This window comes from Centropristis striata, chromosome 5 (assembly GCF_030273125.1).
Source record: "Centropristis striata isolate RG_2023a ecotype Rhode Island chromosome 5, C.striata_1.0, whole genome shotgun sequence".
NCBI lineage: Eukaryota > Metazoa > Chordata > Actinopteri > Perciformes > Serranidae > Centropristis > Centropristis striata.
The window spans coordinates 40210675-40233429 of NC_081521.1; the positions used below are offsets into that span (position 1 = coordinate 40210675).

At 39.9% G+C, this 22755-nt stretch overlaps 1 protein-coding gene across 1 annotated transcript in view; it reads right to left on the minus strand.

Moving 5' to 3' along the window:
• Positions 1–18750, minus strand: part of LOC131971575 (bone morphogenetic protein 7-like) — a 41210-nt gene extending 22460 nt beyond the window's left edge. Inside the window, 10 exon segments of the mRNA XM_059333082.1 lie at positions 12886–13294; positions 13296–13331; positions 13469–13485; positions 13488–13536; positions 13539–13585; positions 14972–15220; positions 17288–17367; positions 17932–17953; positions 18461–18573; positions 18575–18750. Coding sequence (XP_059189065.1) covers positions 12886–13294; positions 13296–13331; positions 13469–13485; positions 13488–13536; positions 13539–13585; positions 14972–15220; positions 17288–17367; positions 17932–17953; positions 18461–18573; positions 18575–18750 — 1198 coding nt within the window.
• Between the last annotated feature and the right edge of the window lie 4005 nt (positions 18751–22755).

The following is a 22755-nucleotide window of genomic DNA, read 5'->3' on the forward strand; positions in this document are numbered from 1 at the left end:
TGTGATCAAAATCCATTTTTATGCAGAAACTAAGTCAAAATATTGATTTTTCACTAAAAATGAGAGAACTGTCCGCCATGTTTTTTGTTCTGACCGCTGGGACCTCGAAAGTCACGTGACTTGGAACAAACCAATAGGAAAACGTATTAACTGTCTTTAACTTGCATTGTAGCGAAATCCGTGTCAGTTTCACGGAAATTTGAGCAATTCCGTGGCTATTCCACGGATTTTGAGTTAAGCAAAATCCGTGGCTATTTCACGGATTTCTTTTAATGTAATGTATTAGTACCTTTTGGGTTTTTGGCAGCCAACCGCACACATGACAACTGTTCCTGTGATTAAAGTTTTCTTGTGTATTTAAGCTGACCGACGTGTGTGACACCAGAGTGACTAGTTCTGATAAGAGGTGTAATTCTTGGCTGGGAGCAGTTTCCAGGCAATCGCCGAGATATTCCAATAAGAATAAATGACTCACTATAAAACCCCCAAACTATTATTTTTACAAATTGTTTTTTGTATGAATAAAACCAACGATACAGAAATAAAGAGGTGTTCGCAATGATATTAAATTACCTACACTGTAAAAAATAATCTGTTTAATTTACGGTAAAATTCCGGCAGCTGTGGTTGCCAGAACTTCACCGTAAAAATTACAGTGAGTGGGTTTTCCACTGTAAATTTAAATGTAAATATCAGCAAAAACTGTAATTTAGACTGAATATTCCTGTTATTTTAAGGGTAATTGTGTCATTCATTCACACATCATGGAATATCTCCATAAATTTTGCATGAAAATGTTATATTTTTACAGCAAAACTGTGTGTTTCTTCCAGTCGATGACAGAAAAAAGTAAAAGTTTTATGCTATTCTTTGATTTACGGTAATTAAAAGTGTCTAGTGTCTATTTACGCCCTATTTCTGATGTATTTGACAGTGTTTTACTGTTATTTCTACAAACATTTTTTACAGTGTACAGATAGAGTCGGACTAGCTGTTTCCTCCCCTAGCTTTGTAAATCGCACTGACAGACATGATAAATATCGATCTTCTCGTCTTACTTGAGGCTTTTTTGATACGATTAGTGGTAGTGAGAAAACATATATTTTTATATTTTGGATGAACCCCTCCTTTACCGTAAGCCAAAGTGGTGATTCTAAAGAGCCCACACTACAGTGACTAAAGGTCCTGCAGGACAAATTGAGTCATAACCAAAATTGGAACTGAGACATCACCATGTCTTCTCAGAAGTCTGTCAAGAGAGATTGCACATTAGTGAAAGGCAACGGTGACAACTAAGGAACCACATCCTAAATCGTCAGCGGCCATTGTTCTGTGGTGTGATATAATGTGAGAGACGGGGATGAAGGGGTGCGCAGAGATTTGTGCCGAGCAGCGATCTCTCTGTGCTAATGCCACAGTAACCATCTGCACTTCCTCTTAACTGCAGGATAAAACAACTCAGAGACGTGGAACCACAGCCATTCAGTTTCCCCCTCTCACTCTTCCCCTCATCCCCTTGTTTTTATGTTCTTTAATTTTGTGGCCACAGGGACCACACCCTCCTCGACCAGCCAAGCCACCTCTTATTATAGACCTCAGGAAAATCCACATACAATACGCACATTGGCACAAAGAGACACAGATTTCCCGGTGTCTACATAAAAATGTTTATGATTTCCTCCTGCATCCCAGAGCGGCATCTTATGCACACATGACGGGCACATTGGCACCCGGATTTTAACAGCTTGTTGTTTATTTTGTTTAATTACAGCCCATTGCTTTTTAAAATAAACAAAATAGCTGTGGAGGAAACGCGAGGGAAACACAGCTGCACCCTGGCCTAAATAAATAGAAACCTGCCGCATGCAGTTCATATTCAACGCTGAACAGATTCAAAATTTCATCACTTATCATAAAAACACTTGCATACAGTTGTTGCTTGGCTTTTACAAGCTTTGATTTGGCTGTTGGAACCTGTTGAGGAGTCTGGTCAGTATTACGAGCTTCCGCTATCGCAATCTTCCGCTAGAAGAACTAACACACACCACACATTGCAGCTGGTGAATGGGCAGGGTAAGTGGCTCTAAAATAGTGTTTTTCTATGCACAAACACACACATAACTGCCCTAACAGGAATTTTCTAGAGCACATTCTGTTCCCACGAGGAAAAGGAATAAAGAAAGAAATGCACTTGGTTTAAAGAAATGCACAGCATCCATTTGTGATTCACCTTTCCCCTCTCCTCCAGCCTTCCCTCTTCTCTCTGTCAGTGCCCCAGTACCAAGCAAAGAGTGCTGTATTTGTTTTTGCAGCAGTGGAGCTGTTGGTCCCAGGATCTCTGGCTGTGCTCTGGCCCACATCTGCTCTCTCAGCTTCTCTGCTTGGTACCCGCCGTCATAGAAGTGCAGGGGAGGCTTATATGCTGCCGGTCACTGATAAGGCAAGGCCAAAGTAACCCAGATGAAAGAGAAGTAGCTAAACAGGTTTATAATTCATTCTGTTGCATTTCTTTGATAATGCTAGCCTGGGTATACCCAGACTGCCTTGCGCGCTCGAATTTAATTTCGAACTGCGGCGGAGTCTGGAAACCAGGAAGGATTCTTAGTGATCTTAGTGATTGGATCCCTGTTTTAGGGATCCAATCACAGAGCGGGGAGGGACGGTGAGACGATGGCGCGTACTACTCAGCACTTGGAAGCTTGTAGTTTTCCGGATCCAACATGGCTGCTGCAGACGCGAAACTCTCTTTAGCTGTAGATGGTGTTTTAAATAGTTTAGAGCGAAAGTTGAAGCGGCTCTCAGCGGCTCCGCTGAGATCACCGGCGTTATGGTAGCGGGGCTATTAGCGTCGCTAGCGGCTAATAGCCCCGCTACCGCGGACAGCGGAGCCGCCTAGAGGCCCGCAGCAGCTTGTTTATTGTCCATAAAATCAGTGGATGTGTGTGGCTGAATGACATGAGGGGGAATAAAGCGTGAAAATAAATAATCTTGCAGAAAGCGAGAACTGGAGGAGCAAAGCAGCAAACAACACTCTCTCACAGACACACACACAACAAACATCCATCTCTGTTGCTCTACTACGTCATCTGGTATAACTGATCTGATTGGCTAAGAGCTACCTACAGACGCTTTGATAGACATTCTAAGCATCCAATAAACGGCTCCGGAGGATCATAAACCACGCCTCCTCTACGGAGAAATGCATTGCTCGTTGCCAGACTAGACCTCATTTGAGAATAGTCTGGTGTTAGCCAGGCTATGATAATGCATCAATAACTCTCTTTATAAATGCAATGGTCGGATGTTGTTTAAAAGGCAGCTTGTGTGAATTTGGAGAGACCGTAAGTAAAAGAAGTCAAAACAGGAGGTTAAATTATCCAAAAGCCCAACATTCCTGGCATGAAGGAGCTCCGTCCATCATTGTAGCAGAGCTAGGACGCCCGCTGCTTCGTACATCTGGGCCTTTTGACCACTCGCCACATTGTCAAGTCCCACCCGCAGAGTGTTTCATCATCCCTCCCAGCAAGTGCCTTAGCCTGGCCAAGAGGCTCTGCAACGTGCATCCAGATGTCATTCTGGACTCCTGGGTCCAACAGGTGAATCTGGGAGATAACACATGGAAAAAAGCAAGATTTTCCTGGATCTCTGTGGCTTTGGACTTTTTTAAAGCTGCCTGAAGCTCAAGAAGGAAGAGATTCTTTGTCTCCATTTGTGGTATTTATTTACACACCAGACCTCAGCGTAATGCATCAAACTGCTGAAAGCATTAGGAGAAATTACCTGACAGGGAGGCAGGGCTATCTGTACCAACTGTTACATTCCTCTGCTTCTGCTCACTCCCTGTCCAGCAGAAGGCAATAAAACATGCACTCAATAACACTAATTAGCTCCAGAAACATTCCTCTGGGCAAAAAAAACCTAAAGTGTGTGTGTGCGTTTCTGTACACACATATCCATGCGTGTACATACACAAGCATGTGCTTTTAGTTCACTGGAAGTGTATACAGAAGCGATTACATAAATCTACGGGAGGGAGAAAGGCGTACTAACAGTGTCAAGGACAGAGGAATGACTGGCCCTTCAGCACATACTTTACGTGTTTTAATTTTCTGATGTGATGAGAAGCCTCCTCAAACACATTTGGGAAGCAGCTTCTAGAGTCAGACAAATCCATCAACTCAACAATGGACAAGAAGTACAAGCATGTTTGTATGTTTATGGGAGCAAGAAATTAAGTCGAGCGAAAGTGAAAGCTGTGTTTTGGGTTCAGAGGAAGTGTGTGCATGAGTGTACGTATGTGTGCATGTGTGTAGGTGAGAGAAAAAGAGCTGGGGAGTGGAAAAACACACAGAAGAACTTGAGTAAGTGTTGAAATGTTTTATGTCTGGAAGCACGGGAGGTTTAAACCCCTCGAGGTGAGGGCCAGAGCAGGAGGTTGGAGACTAAACACCACACAACACCGCTGGGACCGTATGACAACTAACTAATTAAAACTAGGAGGCCAGTGCTGATAATCAATACTGTTGGTTCAGGAGGGTCGGGAGGGAAATTTGGTATCAGATGGTGTTGCGTGTGGGACAGACTGGAGACGGGGCCAGACGTGATGGTGGAGGTCAAGATGAGGGGACTTGTTGGACTCTACAAAGATAAAGTTTCTCTGCACAGCTGCTTTGGCCTGCAGACAGAGGAAAACATCTGTATTAACCTCAGCACCACAGGCAGCCCACTGTGAGGAGGAATGCAAGGAGCAATAGAGAGGAGGGTGGGGAGGGAATGAACAGGAGATACGAGTGTGTTTTTTTTAAAAAGACAGATATTGGAACTATTCATTTGACATTACAAGTGTGGAGCTCTACTCCTTTTCTGCTAACGGCTATAAAACTAGAGGTGCGTGCCTCTAGCGTGACTGTAGTGTGACACAACTGCTTTCGAGTGTGTGAGTCGGTGACACAAAGCTGCCAAAACCTCTAATAAATCCAAACTAATTCCTCAGTTAGACTTTTCTCCCCCCCTCTCTGTCCTCCATTACCTTCCTATTAACACGTTCTATAAAGCAGAGAGAACTGGCAGCTCCTATGGGAGCAGACGGAGGGCCGTGAATGTTGGAGGGCCAGGTGGTGCCCTGTCAGGTCACCAAGGTAACGCAGAGGATAATTACCTGCTAGTGCACTGACTCACTCAGCCAACTCTGTTATGATACCTCTCCATTCTCTCATCACAGCCTCAACTCGCTAGTTAAATACAGGCAAAGCTTCAACAGGACACAAAATTAAAACTGGTCACCATGTGCCACATCACGGCCTGAAATTGGGTGCAATTAAAATGTTGCATATTGCAACAATGAGGGAAAGAAAGCAGTGGTGCTTTGTTTGTGTACTGCTTTTCTTAACTCTGTTTAGTGAAATGTATCACATCTGGTGCAGATTAACAGCAGAATAACACTGAGCAATTAAAGGCACCCTGGTAGCACATATGTTTCAGTGGCTTGATATTTGTTCACTGTTTTAATGCTTTTACTTTACAACAGTTTCCATGCAAAGAGGCTGATTTGCAGCCTCAACATCATGCATGCATGAGTCTAAAGTCGCGGTTTAGTTACCGAAAAAGCTTCAGAATTAACAAATATTATCTAAAGCAGTAGTTCTCAACCTTTTTGAGTCGCGACCCCCAATTTAACATGCATGTTGTCCGCGACCCCCGCTCACTGAACACAATCTCACACGCACAGTTCAGATCATACAAAAAAAGAAACAAAATGACCAAAAAAAGGAAACAAAATGACCAAAAAAGACACAAACTGACCACAAAATGATAAAGAAAAGACACAAAATGAGCAAAAAAGACACAAAATGACCAGAAAAGACACAAAATTACCAAAAAAGACACAAAATTACCAAAAAAAAGACATAAAATTACCAAAAAAAGACACAAAATTACCAAAAAAAGACACAAATTGACCACAAAATGATCATAAGAAGACACAAAATGACAAAAAAAAGACATTAAGTGACCAAAAAGACTAAAACACATGAACACAGTGGAGACAGAGCTGACTTCCAAAATGATTTGGCGACCCCCAGAAATCATCTCGCGACCCCAATTGGGGTCCCGACCCCAAGGTTGAGAACAGCTGATCTAAAGGAACAGTAAACCATGAAAGTCTCACAGTGAGCCAGAATGCACACAACAAGTCTCTGAAACTGAAGCAGATACTATTATGCAAAAGCAATTGTAAAACAATCAAATAAATAGATATTCTGGGCCGTTACTGATATATATGTTTAAAATAACAATGTGGCCACTGTTTTTGTTATTTATAACCCTGTTTGTTTGGGGAAAAATACATCTTCATTACAAAAAATAACAGAACTTTTTTTAAAAGGACATTTTGGTCCGAGTCCTACCACATACAGTTTTACAACCAACATAACATTTAGCCAGCATAAAATTGATGCAACACATCAGAGATAAATATTTGCCTCTGCCCTCTGTGAATGTCACCTCATTTCCCGATAGGCCAAAGACAGTCAACAAGGCGAATGTCGGCCGATATATTGGTGCATCCAAACAAATAAATCAATGCAATATAGTGTGTTATTGTTAAACTCCCCATATGTGTAAAATGTTTAACCTCCTGAGAGCCAAGCTTTTGTTTGGTATGTATTGTCAGTTTCTCCTAGATATTTTGGATTTGTAGGACCTGATAAATACAAAAACTAAGCATTGTCTTTGTACAGGAAGTAGTTTTTGAAAAAAAATAATGGATTAATTTTACTGTATAATGCAATTAATTCACTAGTGAATAAAACTTTTTATTTCCTTACATTTACACCCTCTCATTTGAAGAATGATAGTAAAAGTCTATTCGTTTTCAAATGAATACTTCCTGATTAGCAGAGTTGGAACTTGTTGCTAATGCTAAAAATAGTCAAACTTGCACAGAACATCAAACTACAAACATTATTAAGCACAAATACACAAGTTTTAGCCATAAAATCTGATCAGATTTGGTACCTGGTCCACTTTTGTCTGGCTAAAAGCTGTTAATTGACTTTACCAAGATGCTGCCATCTGATTTTACACTGATTGATGTATTGTTCTTATTCTAGAGTGCATAGTTATAGTTAAGCAGAATGAAATATAAGGTCCAGAAAACCTAAAATGAAATGTCCACATATGAGGACGCAGGGTCTCAGGAGGTTAAGCCTGAGGGTATTCCCTACTTTCGTTTTGCCAGGATCATTCTTTTTTATAATAGGTCTATGCCATCACAACATTAATCCACTGAAGATGAATGAACCGTGATATTGACTCTTTGGCTCGCCCTTTTATACACACACGCACAAAAGTGGAATGTAGAGTTGCCTCTTTTCCTCAGACTCACCTAAGGCTACGTTAATCCATGCCAGACTGCACGAGAACAGACAAAATAAGGAAGCGGTGACTAACACACCCTCATGATAACATTTTACAGTAAAAGACTACAGCCCCCTTCCCTCCCACACAAACAAACACAGGTGATGATGTTGCTACTGTTTCAGTCATCCAGGATGCGAATAGCAGACGGCCAAGTCACAGCTCTTTCCTGTGGTCTACGAGGTGTAAATGGGCCTTACAGGTTGGGCATTATGAGTGTTTGTGTGTGTGTCTTGGATGGATGTGTATGACCAGACTCTGTGAGAGTTTAACATGAACTGAACTGAACTGTAGTTCAGCACAGGCCAAAGCGGGCAAAAGCCCTGGAAGCTGTGGTTTGTTAAAGAGGAAATGCCTTAATTCACAGTGGCTGAGGGCTAATGCTGCCAGAGACCACTGGGACGACATTAAATAATAGTTACAGAAAGGATGTGTATGTGTACGAGCACATACACTACTGGTCAAAAGTTTTAGAACACACCAACTTTTCCAGAATTTAATTGAAAATGATGCAGTTTAATGTCTCAGTGTACTCTGAAATTAATGCACATTTGCAACATTTAAAATTCTTTATTGAGCATGATAGTGTTTTGAAAGTAAAAAAAAGATTCAAAATCACATTTTATGTTGGACTAAAGGACTAAAAAAAGACACAAAATGACAAAAAAAAGACACAAAATGACAAAAAAAAGACACCAAAGACACAAAATGACTAAAAAAAGACACAAAATTACAAAAAAAAAGACACAAAATGACAAAAAAAGACACCAAAAGACACAAAATGACTAAAAAAAGACACAAAATGACCAAAAAAAGACACAAAATAACAAAAAAGACACCAAAAGACACAAAATGACTAAAAAAAGACACAAAATGACCAAAAAAAGACACAAAATGACAAAAAAAGATACCAAAAGACACAAAATGACAAAAAAAAGACATAAAATGACAAAAAAAAGACACAAAGTAACAAAAAAGACACCAAAAGACACAAAATGACTAAAAAAAGACACAAAATGACCAAAAAAAGATACAAAATGACAAAAAAAGACACCAAAAGACACAAAATGACTAAAAAAAGACACAAAATGACTTACAAAGACATGAAAAGAATTCAAAAATGGACAAAATAGCCCAAGACTCCATAGAGTTAAGTTGTTAACCCATTTCTTGTTCCCTGAAAAAGGCCTACTTGTATAATTCTGAAATGTACATTATCTTTCAGTTTTGGTTAAGCTTACCTTTTTTTATTTACCTCTGGCAGTTCACCACTTACCTTTGTACCCTTTCAAGCTGTTCATTTGACTTTAACTGCTTGAATTTCAATAAAAAACTGGAAAAATTGGGGTGTTCTAAAACTTTTGACCGGTAGTGTATGTGTTTAAAGGCAGATAAACAGACATTTTTTAAAACATGTTGGAATGTAATATGTTAAAATGCACCTTTCTTGTATCTTTTTGTATATAATCCTGACGCCACCTTGAGAGACAGGGGATGTGTGTGTTGCGTTAACTTGCTGGCGTGTTATCATAGCGTGTCAGGTACACACCCATGGTCTGGGTGTCCTGTGTTTCGTGTAGCAGTGTACATTCTGAATGTATGCTGTAAGCCATTTACACAGCTGGACTTTTAAAACTTAAGTGACTCAGTGAGAGGACGTCCCTGACCTGGGGTTTGTCCCAAAGCCCACACCCGCCCTACACTGTAAAAAATGTTTGTAGAAATTACAGTAAAACACTGTCAAATTATATCAGAAATAGGGCGTAAAATTAAAAATGTAATATCACCGTAGTAGACACTTTTAATTACCGTAAATCAAAGAATAGCACAAAACTTTTACTTTTTTCTGTCATAAACTTTAGAAAACACAGTTTTGCTGTAAAAAATATTAGATTTTTCATTTAAAATGAATGGAGAAATACCATAACGTCACAAGGACATAACTACCCTAAAAATAATAGCAGACCAAAGGACCTAACAAAGGACCTAAAATGTCCAAAAGAGTCACAAAACGACCAAAAAAAGAGACAGAAAACGACCAAAAGAGACACAAAACCATCAAAAAAGACACAAAATGACCAAAAAAAAGACAGAAAACGACCAAAAGAGACACAAAACCATCAAAAAAGACACAAAATGACCAAAAAAGAGACAGAAAATGACCAAAAGAGACACAAAACCATCAAAAAAGACACAAAAACGACCAAAAGAGACACAAAACTATCTAAAAAGACACAAAATGACAAAAAAAAAAGACAGAAAACGACCAAAAGAGACATGAAATTTTCAAAAAAAGACATAAAAATGACCAAAAAGATATGTAAAATTATCAGGGAATTAATAGGGATAAAATGGCAAGTGATTTTTCTGTCTAAATGACAGATTTAGCTGATATTTACATTTAAATTTACAGTAGAAAACCCACTCACTGTATTTTTTACGGTAAAGTTCTGGCAACCACAGCTGCCGGTATTTTACCGCAAATTAAACAGAATATTTTTTACAGTGTAGCTGGCTGCAACACTCACACGAGCTGACAACAAAGTGTAGCAGCTCCCCTGAGTGGCAATCAGGAAGGAAAAGGAAGTACTAGTATGCTAGTAAAACATTTTAATATTAATGAACTGAGATACGCTCTTTGATTTTGTTTGCATTCTATGCAGCTCTATGGTGGAGCCGCAGTCAAATCAGATACTTCCTTGTCATAGTATTGAGCCTTAAATAAAATAACAAACCCGTGCATGAAAACGAGACTCTCGGGAAGCAGCAACCAGTGTGCAAAGTCTGACTAATGCACCTTGGCACGGTACTTATGGAGACATGCAGAGCTTTGAGGGACAGTTTTTAAATAAAAGCCACACTCATTTTGCTCTCAGACAACCTAAATAAGAAAACAAACCCACAACGAGCAAATGTGGAAAGGAAGGAATTTGGAGAGGAAATAGTCAATCCATTCGATAGCCATCACTTACTTCTCTGTCTCTCTCTCATGTGAAGGGTAATGAAACAGCATACGATCTGCTGTTTCGAATCAAGCTGCCTGGACACATATTTGATGTTATTACATGCGACTCGGGGAGAAACCTAACAATGAACCCTACTGACAGATGCAACATGTGGCAGATAGCACACACATTGCAATGACAAATGCTCACTTTATAGCCAAACGAGGGACATGTTTGGAAACACTGAACTAGCCATGAGGAAGACTCAACCTGGACAAATGCCATCAGTAATTACGTTAGCCACAAAATTTCAGGCAGGCAGTGTGACTTTCTTTCCACGATCCTCTAATATATTAAATAAAATGTTCTCTCCAGCTAATTTGACCCATTTTTGTTTAGATTTTCTGTCTGCTTTAAGCATCATCCTTGCAAAAGAACGGACTGAGTCCCAACCATCTCCATCGTCTTTCTCTCTCAAAGCCTCCACTCTTTCTTGTCAGCTTTTCGGCCCTCGACTATGAGGCCCTTGACTTTGCGAGTCTCTGTGGTCAAATCCATCTGTGTCACAGCCTGTCAAAAATAGTCACAATGCAGCAGCTCCCACAGTAATTACACACTGCACTGGAGGAACCAGTGTCACCTCCCTCTGCCTTGCCAAGACGCTCCAACAATGATCTTTCCAGGATTGAACGTAAACTTCCAACTCATGGCAGAATGTCACAAAAACTCTGGTGGCTTGCAAACATCTGACTGTATGCCAAGTTATGATAAAGGATAAAATGTCAGTTTTATCAAAATATATAAATATACTTGTAGTTCTATTTATCAGTCTAGATTGTTTTGTTGGGAGCTGAAGATATTGGCCTTCTCTGGAACTATGCGACACTTTGCTTGAGGTGCTCAAAGTGCAAAAAAAAAAGAAAGTAAAACCTGAAGAGCATTGTCTCTTTCCAGATATCATGACCCAATAACTTAAGCTTATTCACAGAGCTTTTTGTGAGCAATGTCATGTCAGAACTATACTAAAAAAGAAATCAGACCAAAGGACCTAACAAAGGACCTAAAATGACCAAGAGAGTCACAAAACGACCAAAAAAAGAGACAGAAAACGACCAAAAGAGACACAAAACCATCAAAAAAGACACAAAATAACCAAAAGCTCAAAGAAGATATTGGCCTTCTCTGGAACTATGTGACACTTTGCTTGAGGTGCTCAAAGTGCAAAAAAAAAAAAAAAGTAAAACCTGAAGAGCATTGTCTCTCTCCAGATATCATGACCCAATTACTTAAGCTTATTCACAGAGCTTTTTGTGAGCAATGTCATGTCAGAACTATACTAAAAAAGAAATCAGTTCCTACATGAGAAAAAAAAAAAGATTTGGGAATTTTGGAGAACTGTCCCTTTAATATTCTAAAATTAAATACAGCTACTCATCTGGAACACAAGTGGAGCTGTTGCAGAGATTGCATAATTTGTTGCACAAATTAAATTATAATGATGTGTTTATCTATCTGTCCTAACATCTGACACCGCCTGCTAATGTGATTATTTGCACTTCATAACCTCTGATTGTTCTGACAGCAATAAAATATTCCAAGACTGTGTGATTTCAATAAACACTCTGATTAAATTAGCACATTAGCACCAGGGAACAACACTTACCACCAAAACTAAACTACTTTATTGCGGTGACATGCATCGTACAACACAATGTCTCATCCTGTGACCCGCTGAAAGTAACTTTACTTTAGTCTCTATCGGAATGTCTCCAGATTAGTATAAAGGGAGGACAGAGTGCACTTTGAACCAACTCTGCTGTTGACTTACTCATTCTTTAGATAACACATGGTTGACATATTAGCTGCTGGCTGCTCCATCATCCACAGCTCCAGCACCTGAACATTAGCTGGTTGCACAGCTGTTTAACAGAGATGAACACTGGAATGTGACACTCCTGGTATTAGCTGGATAGCTGCATGTAGTTGTATGCAAACGTGGTTGTTGTGCTGGTGTCCTGTGTGTACATGTTAGTGTAACATCATAAAAATACATGCTGCTCCTTAAGGTGAAGTAACAAGATAAAATCCACAATGATTCTACTTTCACCTTTGACTCATAGATATCCTTTTTACTCAGATAATCACAGCAGGTCTTAAAAACCATCAGTGAGTTGCAACAAGTGGATGAAAATACAGTAATTAATTCTCCCTGCTAATGAAGCCCTGGTGGCCCCTGTAGCATACACAGGCCTATGGACAGAACAGCCACAGAAACTTCAAGACAAAAATGCGTGACAGTGTGTGGGTAATAATTTCTATTTCTACTTCAGGAGCCACAAATGTCTGGGACAGTCCGAAGTATTACCTCAATAACTATATGCAACTTTTTCTCACTTATTGCTGGAGAGAATTGAGAGTGACTGATTACTGGTGGTAATTATCATTTCAACAGGTCTATAAATATTGTACATTGTATTTTCAGTAGTTTTTGGTCATGCATATGGTGAGAGAATGAGGAGCCTACCCAAATTGACAAAGCTCATGACCATGTCAGCGTCGTTCAAGAAGTTGTTGTCTTGCAGGCTGGCTATTGGGGGCCCCTGGGTGGTGAAGACGGGCTTGTAGGGATAGGAGTATCTGTCCTCGTCCCCCTCTATGGACATAGCGTTGTACAAGTCCAACATAAACATCGGGGCAGCGTTGTGCTTTCCGTGGAGGTGGGGTCGCGGCCGGTGCGGCAGCCCCAGGATAGACAGGATCTCCCGCTGCATCTCTCTGCGCTCCTGGCTCTTCAGTCGGCGGTGGATGAAACTGGAGTGGAACTCGTTGTCCAAAGTAAAGTTCGTAAAAGCGGTATCCGCCAGCACGCAGTAGCTCCAAACCAAGAGCAAAGCCGGAGCACGTCTATCCAAAATCGGTGCCATGGTACTCGCCCGTGCGTAATTGCGCCCAATTCTGTTCGCCGAAACTCTGGGAAATGGATATTGAAGTTGTAGCAACAGGCAGCCTGTGTACAATATCCAAAAGTCAGGTACGGACCCTCATGTTGAGGGAAGTGCTCCCGAATCAAACATCAATTTAACTTAAAAGACCGTGCTCGCGCGGACCTCTGTCCTCATCCACAGCCAACAGCTACCAACTGTAGTGCAGCCTGCAACTGCAGAGAGGAGGCTGCGAGCAGACACCGGGAGAGACACGAACAAGTTCTGAGGAGGCGCAGTGTGCTGGGAGGAGCAGGAGAGAGAGAGAGAGGGAGAGAGAGAGAGAGAGAGAGAGAGAGAGAGAGAGAGTATGTTGTGGTTTCTAATGGGGCGAGAGCGAAGTTGGCCTTTGTTACCAGTTGGAGAAAGGCTTGAGGCTTGATGTGCAAATACAAAACGGATTAGGACGAGGTTTGTATCATGATGCTCCAGTTTATCATAAAGCACATTTCGTCATTCTTTTCCCACAATTCCTTGTGGTGCCTGTATGCTTGTGTGGATTCAATAATGACAGATGTCCAGACAGTGACAATAAGCCTTTCAGCGTTCAGTGTGCTTATGGAAAATAACAGACTTCATATCACAGAGTAATTATTTGCCTGTGTGGGTGAATGCTTCAATACTGTGGGAGAGGTTGCAACATGCAGTTGCAACGCTGCCACTATAATAGTTACTCTGCAATCTGCAGGTGCACTCTGAATACCTTGGTTCGCGTGGCTGTGAGACTTAAAAGTCAGTCGTCTTTTGATGTCAAAGAGGCAGTATTAAAGCCTCACAACAGCCATTTCACGCTGCATTTTTGAAGATATCCAAGCTTGCTATCCCCACTGCTAGAGCAGGAAGTTTGTGACAAAAGCAGCGGTGCACAGACAGAGAACAGACTGCGAAGGAGGGGTGCAGATGTTTGGCAGCTGCTTCATCCCTCCATCTGCCCCCCTGGCCCCAGCACCTCTTAAACACCACACTTTAATGGAACGCTCCTGACCCTCTTGTGCGCTCAGCTCTTGTTTGACACAGGCCAAGGGATTTCAGATGCAGAAGAACGACCGCTTAATCTAGACAGGCCTCCTAAAACCTTTTCGCTACGCAGAGAGTGGAGTTTTAAGGGCTCTGTAGTTGAGATGTTTTAGGGCTACAGCTTGCCAGGTGATTTTTATGACAATAAAATTAGACTTCAATGGCACAGCAAGGGAGGCTGCCAGACGGCTTAAGCTATGATTGCAAACAGAGGAAGGGAGGAAAGGAGGCAGAGCGTGTCTTGGGGTATTCTACACTTAGCTCACCTTCCTGCCCATTTAATGTGGTTGTTCTTGTCTTCAAAGGCGTTCCACTCCTCTTTTTCCAATGACAATTCAACATGGCTTAAAGCCTGAAAGCTTACATAGCCTGCCACTACTCATTCTGTATATCTAATCCTCTATTTGCTTTTAAATGGCCTTTCAGTAGTAGCCTGTAACATATAAACATTTCTATCCGGTGCCTCAGATAGAATCAGCTAATGGCCGCAGGTGTTTACATTACAGCAGTTTCCGACAGGGGACTTGAAAGGCTCTTGGTTTCAGATAGAACTATACATCTTCCTCTCTTTCTCTCTCTCTTACTTTCTTTCCAAATTTCTCATTGTCTTACACTCACTCTCTTGCTCTCTCACCCTTGCTGTAAGGTTGGCGAGGTCAAACCCCCCGGTGCTGCTCCAACAACCCCCAGCCCTTGGCTTGGTCTGTGCCCAGAGAGGGGCTGACAATCCTGGGCAGGATAATAGGAACAGACCCCCCTTTGTTTGGGCCTCCATGTGCCTGATGACAGTCACAGTAAACAGCGGGCACAGGCTGAGGCCAGGCTGGGTGAGCTGCACTGAGGGGCCTTTGACAAGGAGAACTAAAGCAGAAAAGCAGAACAAATAGTGTTTGAACCTTCAGTCGACGACACACACAAAGAAAAAAAAAAATGCCAAAAGAACAGGCATAATTTAACGCTGAACTCTATATTTTGTCTAAGATATACACACTCAATATAAGAAGACATATTCACTGGCTACAGTTTATTTTTAAATGTATACATTGCAATTATCCTGTTTATTTAAAACAATTTTTGATTCCATATTCCTCAACATATCAATCACGACACTCATCTCAGTATTTCTTTTTCATTCCTACAGTGAATAAAACAATTGGTAAAAAAGCATTTAAGTTCAAAGCGCCATCGGAGGAATAATTTTCCTTTAAACATACGATCATTGACGTCTTTTCATAGTTTTAAATATGCCCTGTCTTCTTATTTTGAGTTAAACTGCACATGTTTCAGATAATATTATGTCATATTTTTTATTTTTTTTTTATTTTTTTTTTATCTTTAAAAATGCAATTTCAATTCACAATAATATTATGTTTCTTCTTTCAGTTTTACTAGGCTAATGTTATGGCCAACTTGTGGCCATTGAGAGGTTGTGATTATTCTTGTGTTCATTTTTTGTTTGTTATGTTTGTGTTGATGCCTGTTGTCTTTGTTGTTGTATGTCTGTAAATTGTTGAGTGTTTTGTTTTGTAATGTACTTTAGGACCCCCTCGAAAACCAGAGGATTCCTCTCAAGGGGTTTATCCTACTCAATAACATTTCTGATGAGAATTACACATTCAGTCATATGCACTGTCAAGGCCTGTGCCATTACATTTAACCCTATAAAGCCTGAACCATTAAATAATTGCCAGAAAATTCTTTTTTTTTTTTTAAACTGGAGTGTTTATTGAACCTGCTGACAGATCATTTAAAAAAAATCTAAAAACAATAGGCATATATGATTTTAATTTGTATCATATTTGATACATCAGTTCTTTTTGTGCAATTTGTTGCTCACAGTTTGTTTTTCTTGAACTAACAAAAACATATAAAACCCAACATTTTTAACCTTTTAAGACTTTACTTTCTTTTAACATTTTCCTCAAACATGCAAAATATTTTTTTCCATATAACACAACATCATACATCTGCTGATATGAAGTTTTCACGCAGCAATGACTGATCCACCAGTTGAATCTGCATATCATTTTTGCTATAGCTTGTATTTTTGTGCAATTTTGTGCTCGGTTTTTTTTTTCTTCAACACATGTATACATCAGGTTTTTCAGGAAAAAAATATCACACTGATGATGTTTAGGTCTCAAAAACTTGTGTATCAAATATGATACACTTGGCTTTATAGGGTTAAGATGATTAAGTAGTAAAATTAAACATACACTGATAATACTTCCTGTTCTCTGTTTAAGAAATATTCCATCTCCACATTTCATTGAGCTCAAATTCAGTATTTGGCCTCGGGCATTTTAAGAGCACACACATTCACTCTTCCCACTATGATCTAAGACAATCTGCACAAATGCACACCTCCCCTCTCCAACAGGTTGGAGCATGATACTAAGCTCCAAAGAAGACCACACAGCAGTGCAGTGAAACACCCCTGGAAACTTTTTCAAGCCCCCACAAGAAAACAAGAAAACACTTTTCATCTGCAAATAATACTTCTCCCTGTTTCTCTTCCTTCTTATCTACGGAAAGAGTTGGTGCTTTTTCCATCTGCCTGCTTATCTCTATTTAGGAGCTCAAAGCATGCGGTCAGAGGTCAAATTAATATTTATTTCATGTGTTGCCTCAGAGAGCAGCAGGCAGCAGTCCTTTGAAGGCCTGTGTATGCGGGGAGGCGGATGAGGTTCGGTGGAGGGGGGTCCGACCAAGCAGACCCACAGACGATACAGTAAAACTTTTTTCAGGGTAAACTGACCCTCAAATGAAGCAGTGTGGGGTCGGGGTGCAAGGACAGGAGAGGGTGGAGGCACATTTTTTCCTCTCCCCTCCTCCCTGTCTGGCTGTCCTGTCCGCCCTTGTCTACGTTTTTGGCGTAACCCCACTGTGTGCACTGCACAAACCAGCGGCCTGTTAAAACAGCCAAACCAGGTGGAGCTGAGCTATTGCAAATGTTCCCCTTCTGGTGTCTCACACTTCCAGGGGCCTCATGAACATATGAGACACAGCTGTGAGACAGGCAGAGGAAAGAGAGGGGGTGGGCATATGAAACAGCTTCAAAATACTTCACTTTGTAAATCCCATAAAGGTTCAGCATGTTTCACAATGTATATATATGTATATATATATGGACACTACTGGTCAAAAGTTTTAGAACACACCAACTTTTCCAGAATTTAGTTGAAAATGATGCAGTTTAATGTCTCAGTGTACTCTGAAATTAATGCACATTTGCAACATTTAAAATTCTTTATTGAGCATGATAGTGTTTTGAAAGTTAAAAAAAGATTCAAAATCACATTTTATGTTGGACTAAAGGACTAAAAAAAGACACAAAATGACTAAAAAAAGACACAAAATGACAAAAAAAGACACCAAAAGACACAAAATGACTTACAAAGACATGAAAAGAATTCAAAAATGGACAAAATAGCCCAAGACTCCATAGAGTTAAGTTGTTAACCCATTTCTTGTTCCCTGAAAAAGGCCTACTTGTATAATACTGAAATGTACATTATTTTTCAGTTTTGGTTAAGCTTACCTTTTTTTATTTACCTCTGGCAGTTCACCACTTACCTTTGTACCCTTTCAAGCTGTTCATTTGACTTGAACTGCTTGAATTTCAACAAAAAACTGGAAAAATTGGGGTGTTCTAAAACTTTTGACCGGTAGTGTATATATATATATATATATATATATATATATATATATATATATATATATATACACAGTGTTGATATATTGGAGTTGGGTAAAAGGGCATTTGTTTACTCTGCACCTTATGCTGGAATATGCTCCAGAAAGAATGGAAATTAACTGAATTTGTTACTTTGAGCACTTTTAAATCCAAACTAAGAGTTATTGAGGCCAATTCCATAACATGTACTTGTTTCTCATGACGTGTTTAAGGTCTGTATGTTATGTAAATATGTAACTGTATTCTGTGTTTGCTGCCTCTTGGCCAGGGCTCCCTTAAAGAAAAAGAGGTTCTTAAACTCAATGGGATATTCCCTGGTTAAATAAAGGTTAAATAAAAAAAATAAGTATCTTATTTGAAATGCTGCACCTTGCTATCCTCCTTGCCATCACTCTGTATCCTATCAGTCACTCCTGTGTCTGTCTGCAGCTGGATATGGCACCAGGGAACACCGGAGTAGTTTGGATCTGATTCATTGCTCTCAGCAAGCCAGCCAGACCCATCAGTTATAGTTGGTGTCACTGACAGTCAGAGATAGCATTTTAGCTAAGCTTTCCAAAATGCCTGGCTTAGCAGAGCTTATCCATTGCAGGATGTTATCACTCAGGCACTTGTCACTAGTGTCATCAGCACAGAGTCCAGGCTTGACACTGAGCTGGTCTCTTGATCCAGCCACATACTTATCAGCATCCATTACTGAGGTGTGAGGGCCTGATAAACGTCGACCTAGTTCCATGCAGCTCAAGGCAGAGGTCCCCGTTTAGATGGTTGTCTGTGCAGAGAGAGGCCTTGCCCCTTTGACTCTTGCTCTCATCACTCTGTGAGGCTGTGCTGGTCTGTCAATCAGAGAGGACCCTGGGTGATCAGTCAGCTCCTCTTTAGGGGATGCTGGTCTGAGGAGCCATTAGAGAGGAGGCGGCATAGCCAGACTGGCCCGGGCCAAAAGCTGATGAGAAACAGAGGAGTAAGAGGGCCTGAGGTAGAAAGTGGGGGGGGGGGGCAGAGGAGCAGGAGGTGGATGTGCTGAACTATGTGGATTGTGAAGGGAGGGCAGCTCTGTTTTCTATTTGTGAGGATTAGGTTGACAGATCTGTATTTAGTTTCTTTGGGCCTCTAGCTGCAGCTAATCCCCCTCACCTGCAGCGAGTGCCCCCACTCTCTTTCCTCTGACCCCGCAGCCCCCTACTTCCCCCACGTTTCCCCCCCTCCTGCCCAGCACAAACACTCATCCCGAGACAAGCACATGACTCGTTGCACTCTGTCTCCTCAGGTTAGGGCCTCACACTCGACACAAATCTCTCCCGGGCCAAAGGAACAGCAGGGGTCTCAGCCTTTCTGGAACAGAAAGAAAAAGGACCCCCACAACCTGCGGTCTTCCACATGTTGAAGTTTTTTTTCAGCTTGGGTGAGGGGTTGTCCCTCATCACCTAGAGATAGCAATTACTCAGAAATTAAGAGCCATTACTACGGAAGCAGCTTGTCAAAGCCACTCAGGGGAAAGGGGGACCTTTGGTAAAGCTGCACATTAGGAAATATTCAGGGTCAGGTCAGGGGCGTGGACCTCTTCTCTTTAGATCCCGGCTCCCACACACTCTGATCAGGCCTTCACACTGTGAAAGAAAGACCGCAGTGCCTCCGCAAACACACACAGCATGCCTGCCAGCAACTCTTGAAGGTGGGGACTCTGGATGACCTAATAGTTTTAGAATCTAGGCACATTTCTCTGCTTTAACAATAGAGTGACATGATTAAAGCATGATGCAAGAAAGAGACACAGACATGTTTTGAAAGGTTGGCGATGAAGCAATATGTGGGATTTCCTCAAGGCATCGTATTCATTTAATGTCATTTTAATGTTTGGATCTTAAACAGCTGTAATTAGTCAGCAGCTGTCTGATACACTGAACTGAACTGCTACAAACAGAATGAGTAACATTAATAGCATCACACTGAGCCCTAAAACACATGTTGGCCAGCATTATTGTAACACACAAGCATCCAAATTATATGTAAAAATCACTTCCACGTGGCTGACAGATACAATATATATTTGGTTTTTCAAGGACTCTAACCACAGTCAATTACTCCTGACCCACCCTACTGCAAACCACCACACACACACACACACACACACACACACACACACACACACACACACATACAGTAGACACACCTTTGGACAAGTAGCAGCAAGCACACATAAAGCCAGGGTCTTGTTACTGAGTGCCACAGAGGGTGCTAATGGGGATTTTGCTTAACACCACCAACATATATGCCTACTACCTCCACCAATGAGGTGCTAACTGGCCCGCACACGTTCCTGGATCATATTAATGGACGAAGGTTGCAAATGTGCACTGACCTTTAGCTTGGAGAGGACTCATAGCAGCTCGCAGTCATTTCCAGGCTGCTATGACATCAGTACTGATGTGGGTTAGTCTGTGAGAACCTGATAGCACAAATGCAGAGAGGAGAAGATTTAGCACATAAAGTCAAGAAGCAAATCACAAGAGAAGTGGTTTACTTTAGAGTTGGCAGCATATCATAAAAGTTTGCAGAAGACTGTTTGCAGAAAGTTCACTTTAACAGCAATACCACTCTTTGAAAAAATACTTCATGACAAGTAACTGCCCTGCATTCAAAACTCAAAATAATATGTTTTCTATGCACAATTATAGGCCTATACAGAATAGTTTTTCATGTTATTAACTGACAGATTTATTGACTGGATTCTTATTGTGTTTCAAATTGCATATTTTTTCTTTTTTAACTTGAATATGCACTGTAGCTGCCCGTACAAAGTAAGCATTATTGCATGCAGTAAGTATAGACATACCACTTTCTCATAATTAAATAATTTTATGGTTTGGGTATTGTCATGTGTGGTGTATAAGCCCTGTTTGTGCCTGCTCTGACCCCTTCAGGCTCAAACTGAACATCTGGAGCAGGTGAAAGAGGGAAAGAGAAAAGGTGGAGCGAAGCGCATTACAAAAGGAGAAAAGCCACGAAGGAAAGTAGTACAGCTAGATGCTGTAAATTTACAAAATAAAAAAATCAAATAAAAAAAATTAAATGCAACAGGGCTGTATTCAACACTTCATATCACAACGTCCCAGGTTAATTCTATCTTTAAAAAAATATTAATTGGTATCAACACTGTATGTAGGAAAGCAGAAGATGTGTGAGTGTGTGTGGAAATAATACTGCAAATAAAGACCTGTGTAGTTGAAAGTACCTGTAGTTACTCAATGCTACAAGGGCTCTGAGGAAATTAAAGGTGCAAATGAAAGGACAGAAAAACATAAACAACTTATTCCTGTAGCTTTAGTTATAAAGGTGCAATCTAATAACCACTTAAAATGAAGACACGTGGCAGATTTGAACTATTTATTAATCTTTTTTAAGCATTTTTTTGTGTTTGCATATTAAACTTAAATGGTATGTCAGTAGGATAAAGAATACACTGAAAAATATTCCTAAAAAATCATTACTTTCTACGTTGTCCTGTGAATGTGTGGATATAAGCTAAGGTCCAGCCCAACCCTGGATATCTTAATTACTGTAAGTAAAAGTAGTAATTCGAAAATGTAAACATACTCCATTACAAGTAAAAGTATTGCATGCATCTACTATTAAGTACTTCTGGCGTGCAAGGTCTTTTAAAAAGTGCATTACCTATTCTGAATAGTGGTCGAATGGAATACTATAAGCAGGAAATATAGATACTCTACTACCTCGAAATTTTAGTTATTAATGATTTACTGTTATTACTTAATATAGGCTACATATATATCTATATATATCATCGCCTTACCGTGTAAATATTATGGAAGTAAAGTAGTTGTAGTTTCTATAGTAGTGTCATGTAGTGTCTTTTTATGTGCAAAACAAAATAACAAAATGCCCTGGTTAAAAATAAAAAGAATACACAATTTTTAGATTACTATGAAAAGATATTTGATGTAGGCTACTCTCTGGCATTTTATGATATAACGATTTTGTATTAGCTATTAGTATTTAATTATTTATTTATTTATTATTTAGGTTCTATCTTATCTGAGACTTTGGGAATATATTCTGTAAATTCATTTATTTTATTTATTGACTTTTCGTTTTTGTATCAGTGAAAGAGCTCTTATGTATTGTGTTATGTGTTAATGTTTGACATAATTTGTAAATTGAATACTTAAATAAAGTTTAAAAAAAAAAAAAAAAAAAAGAACAAAATAATATAGCAAGGTTTTTTTTCTTTTTCTTTTTTTTTAAATTAACTTTATTAAGGCAGTTGGGTGTAATACAAAAAAATACATCAGAACGTCGCCAGGGGGTTTCAATAAATCATAAAGAGGTTGTCATACAAAAAAATTATAAAAATTACAAATATTCAGAGTTTTAGCAGCTTTCAAATTAGTAGAGTCTTTAATAGAATTAATATACTGCTTGGTTTCACTTATAAATATAGAAAAGAGGGGATTTTTTTTTTTGTGTATCGAGATTTATGTATGTGATATTTTGCCAATAGTATAATTAGATTTATAATGTAATATTGATTTTTTTTTTGTGTATGGGAAGTCAGTGAAACCAAACAGTATATTTTCAAAACAAAGGGACAGAACAAAATAATATAGCAAGGTGAATTCTTCCGGGTTCGAAATTCAACCAATCAGTGTAGCTGCGCAAAAAACGCGAGATTTAAAAA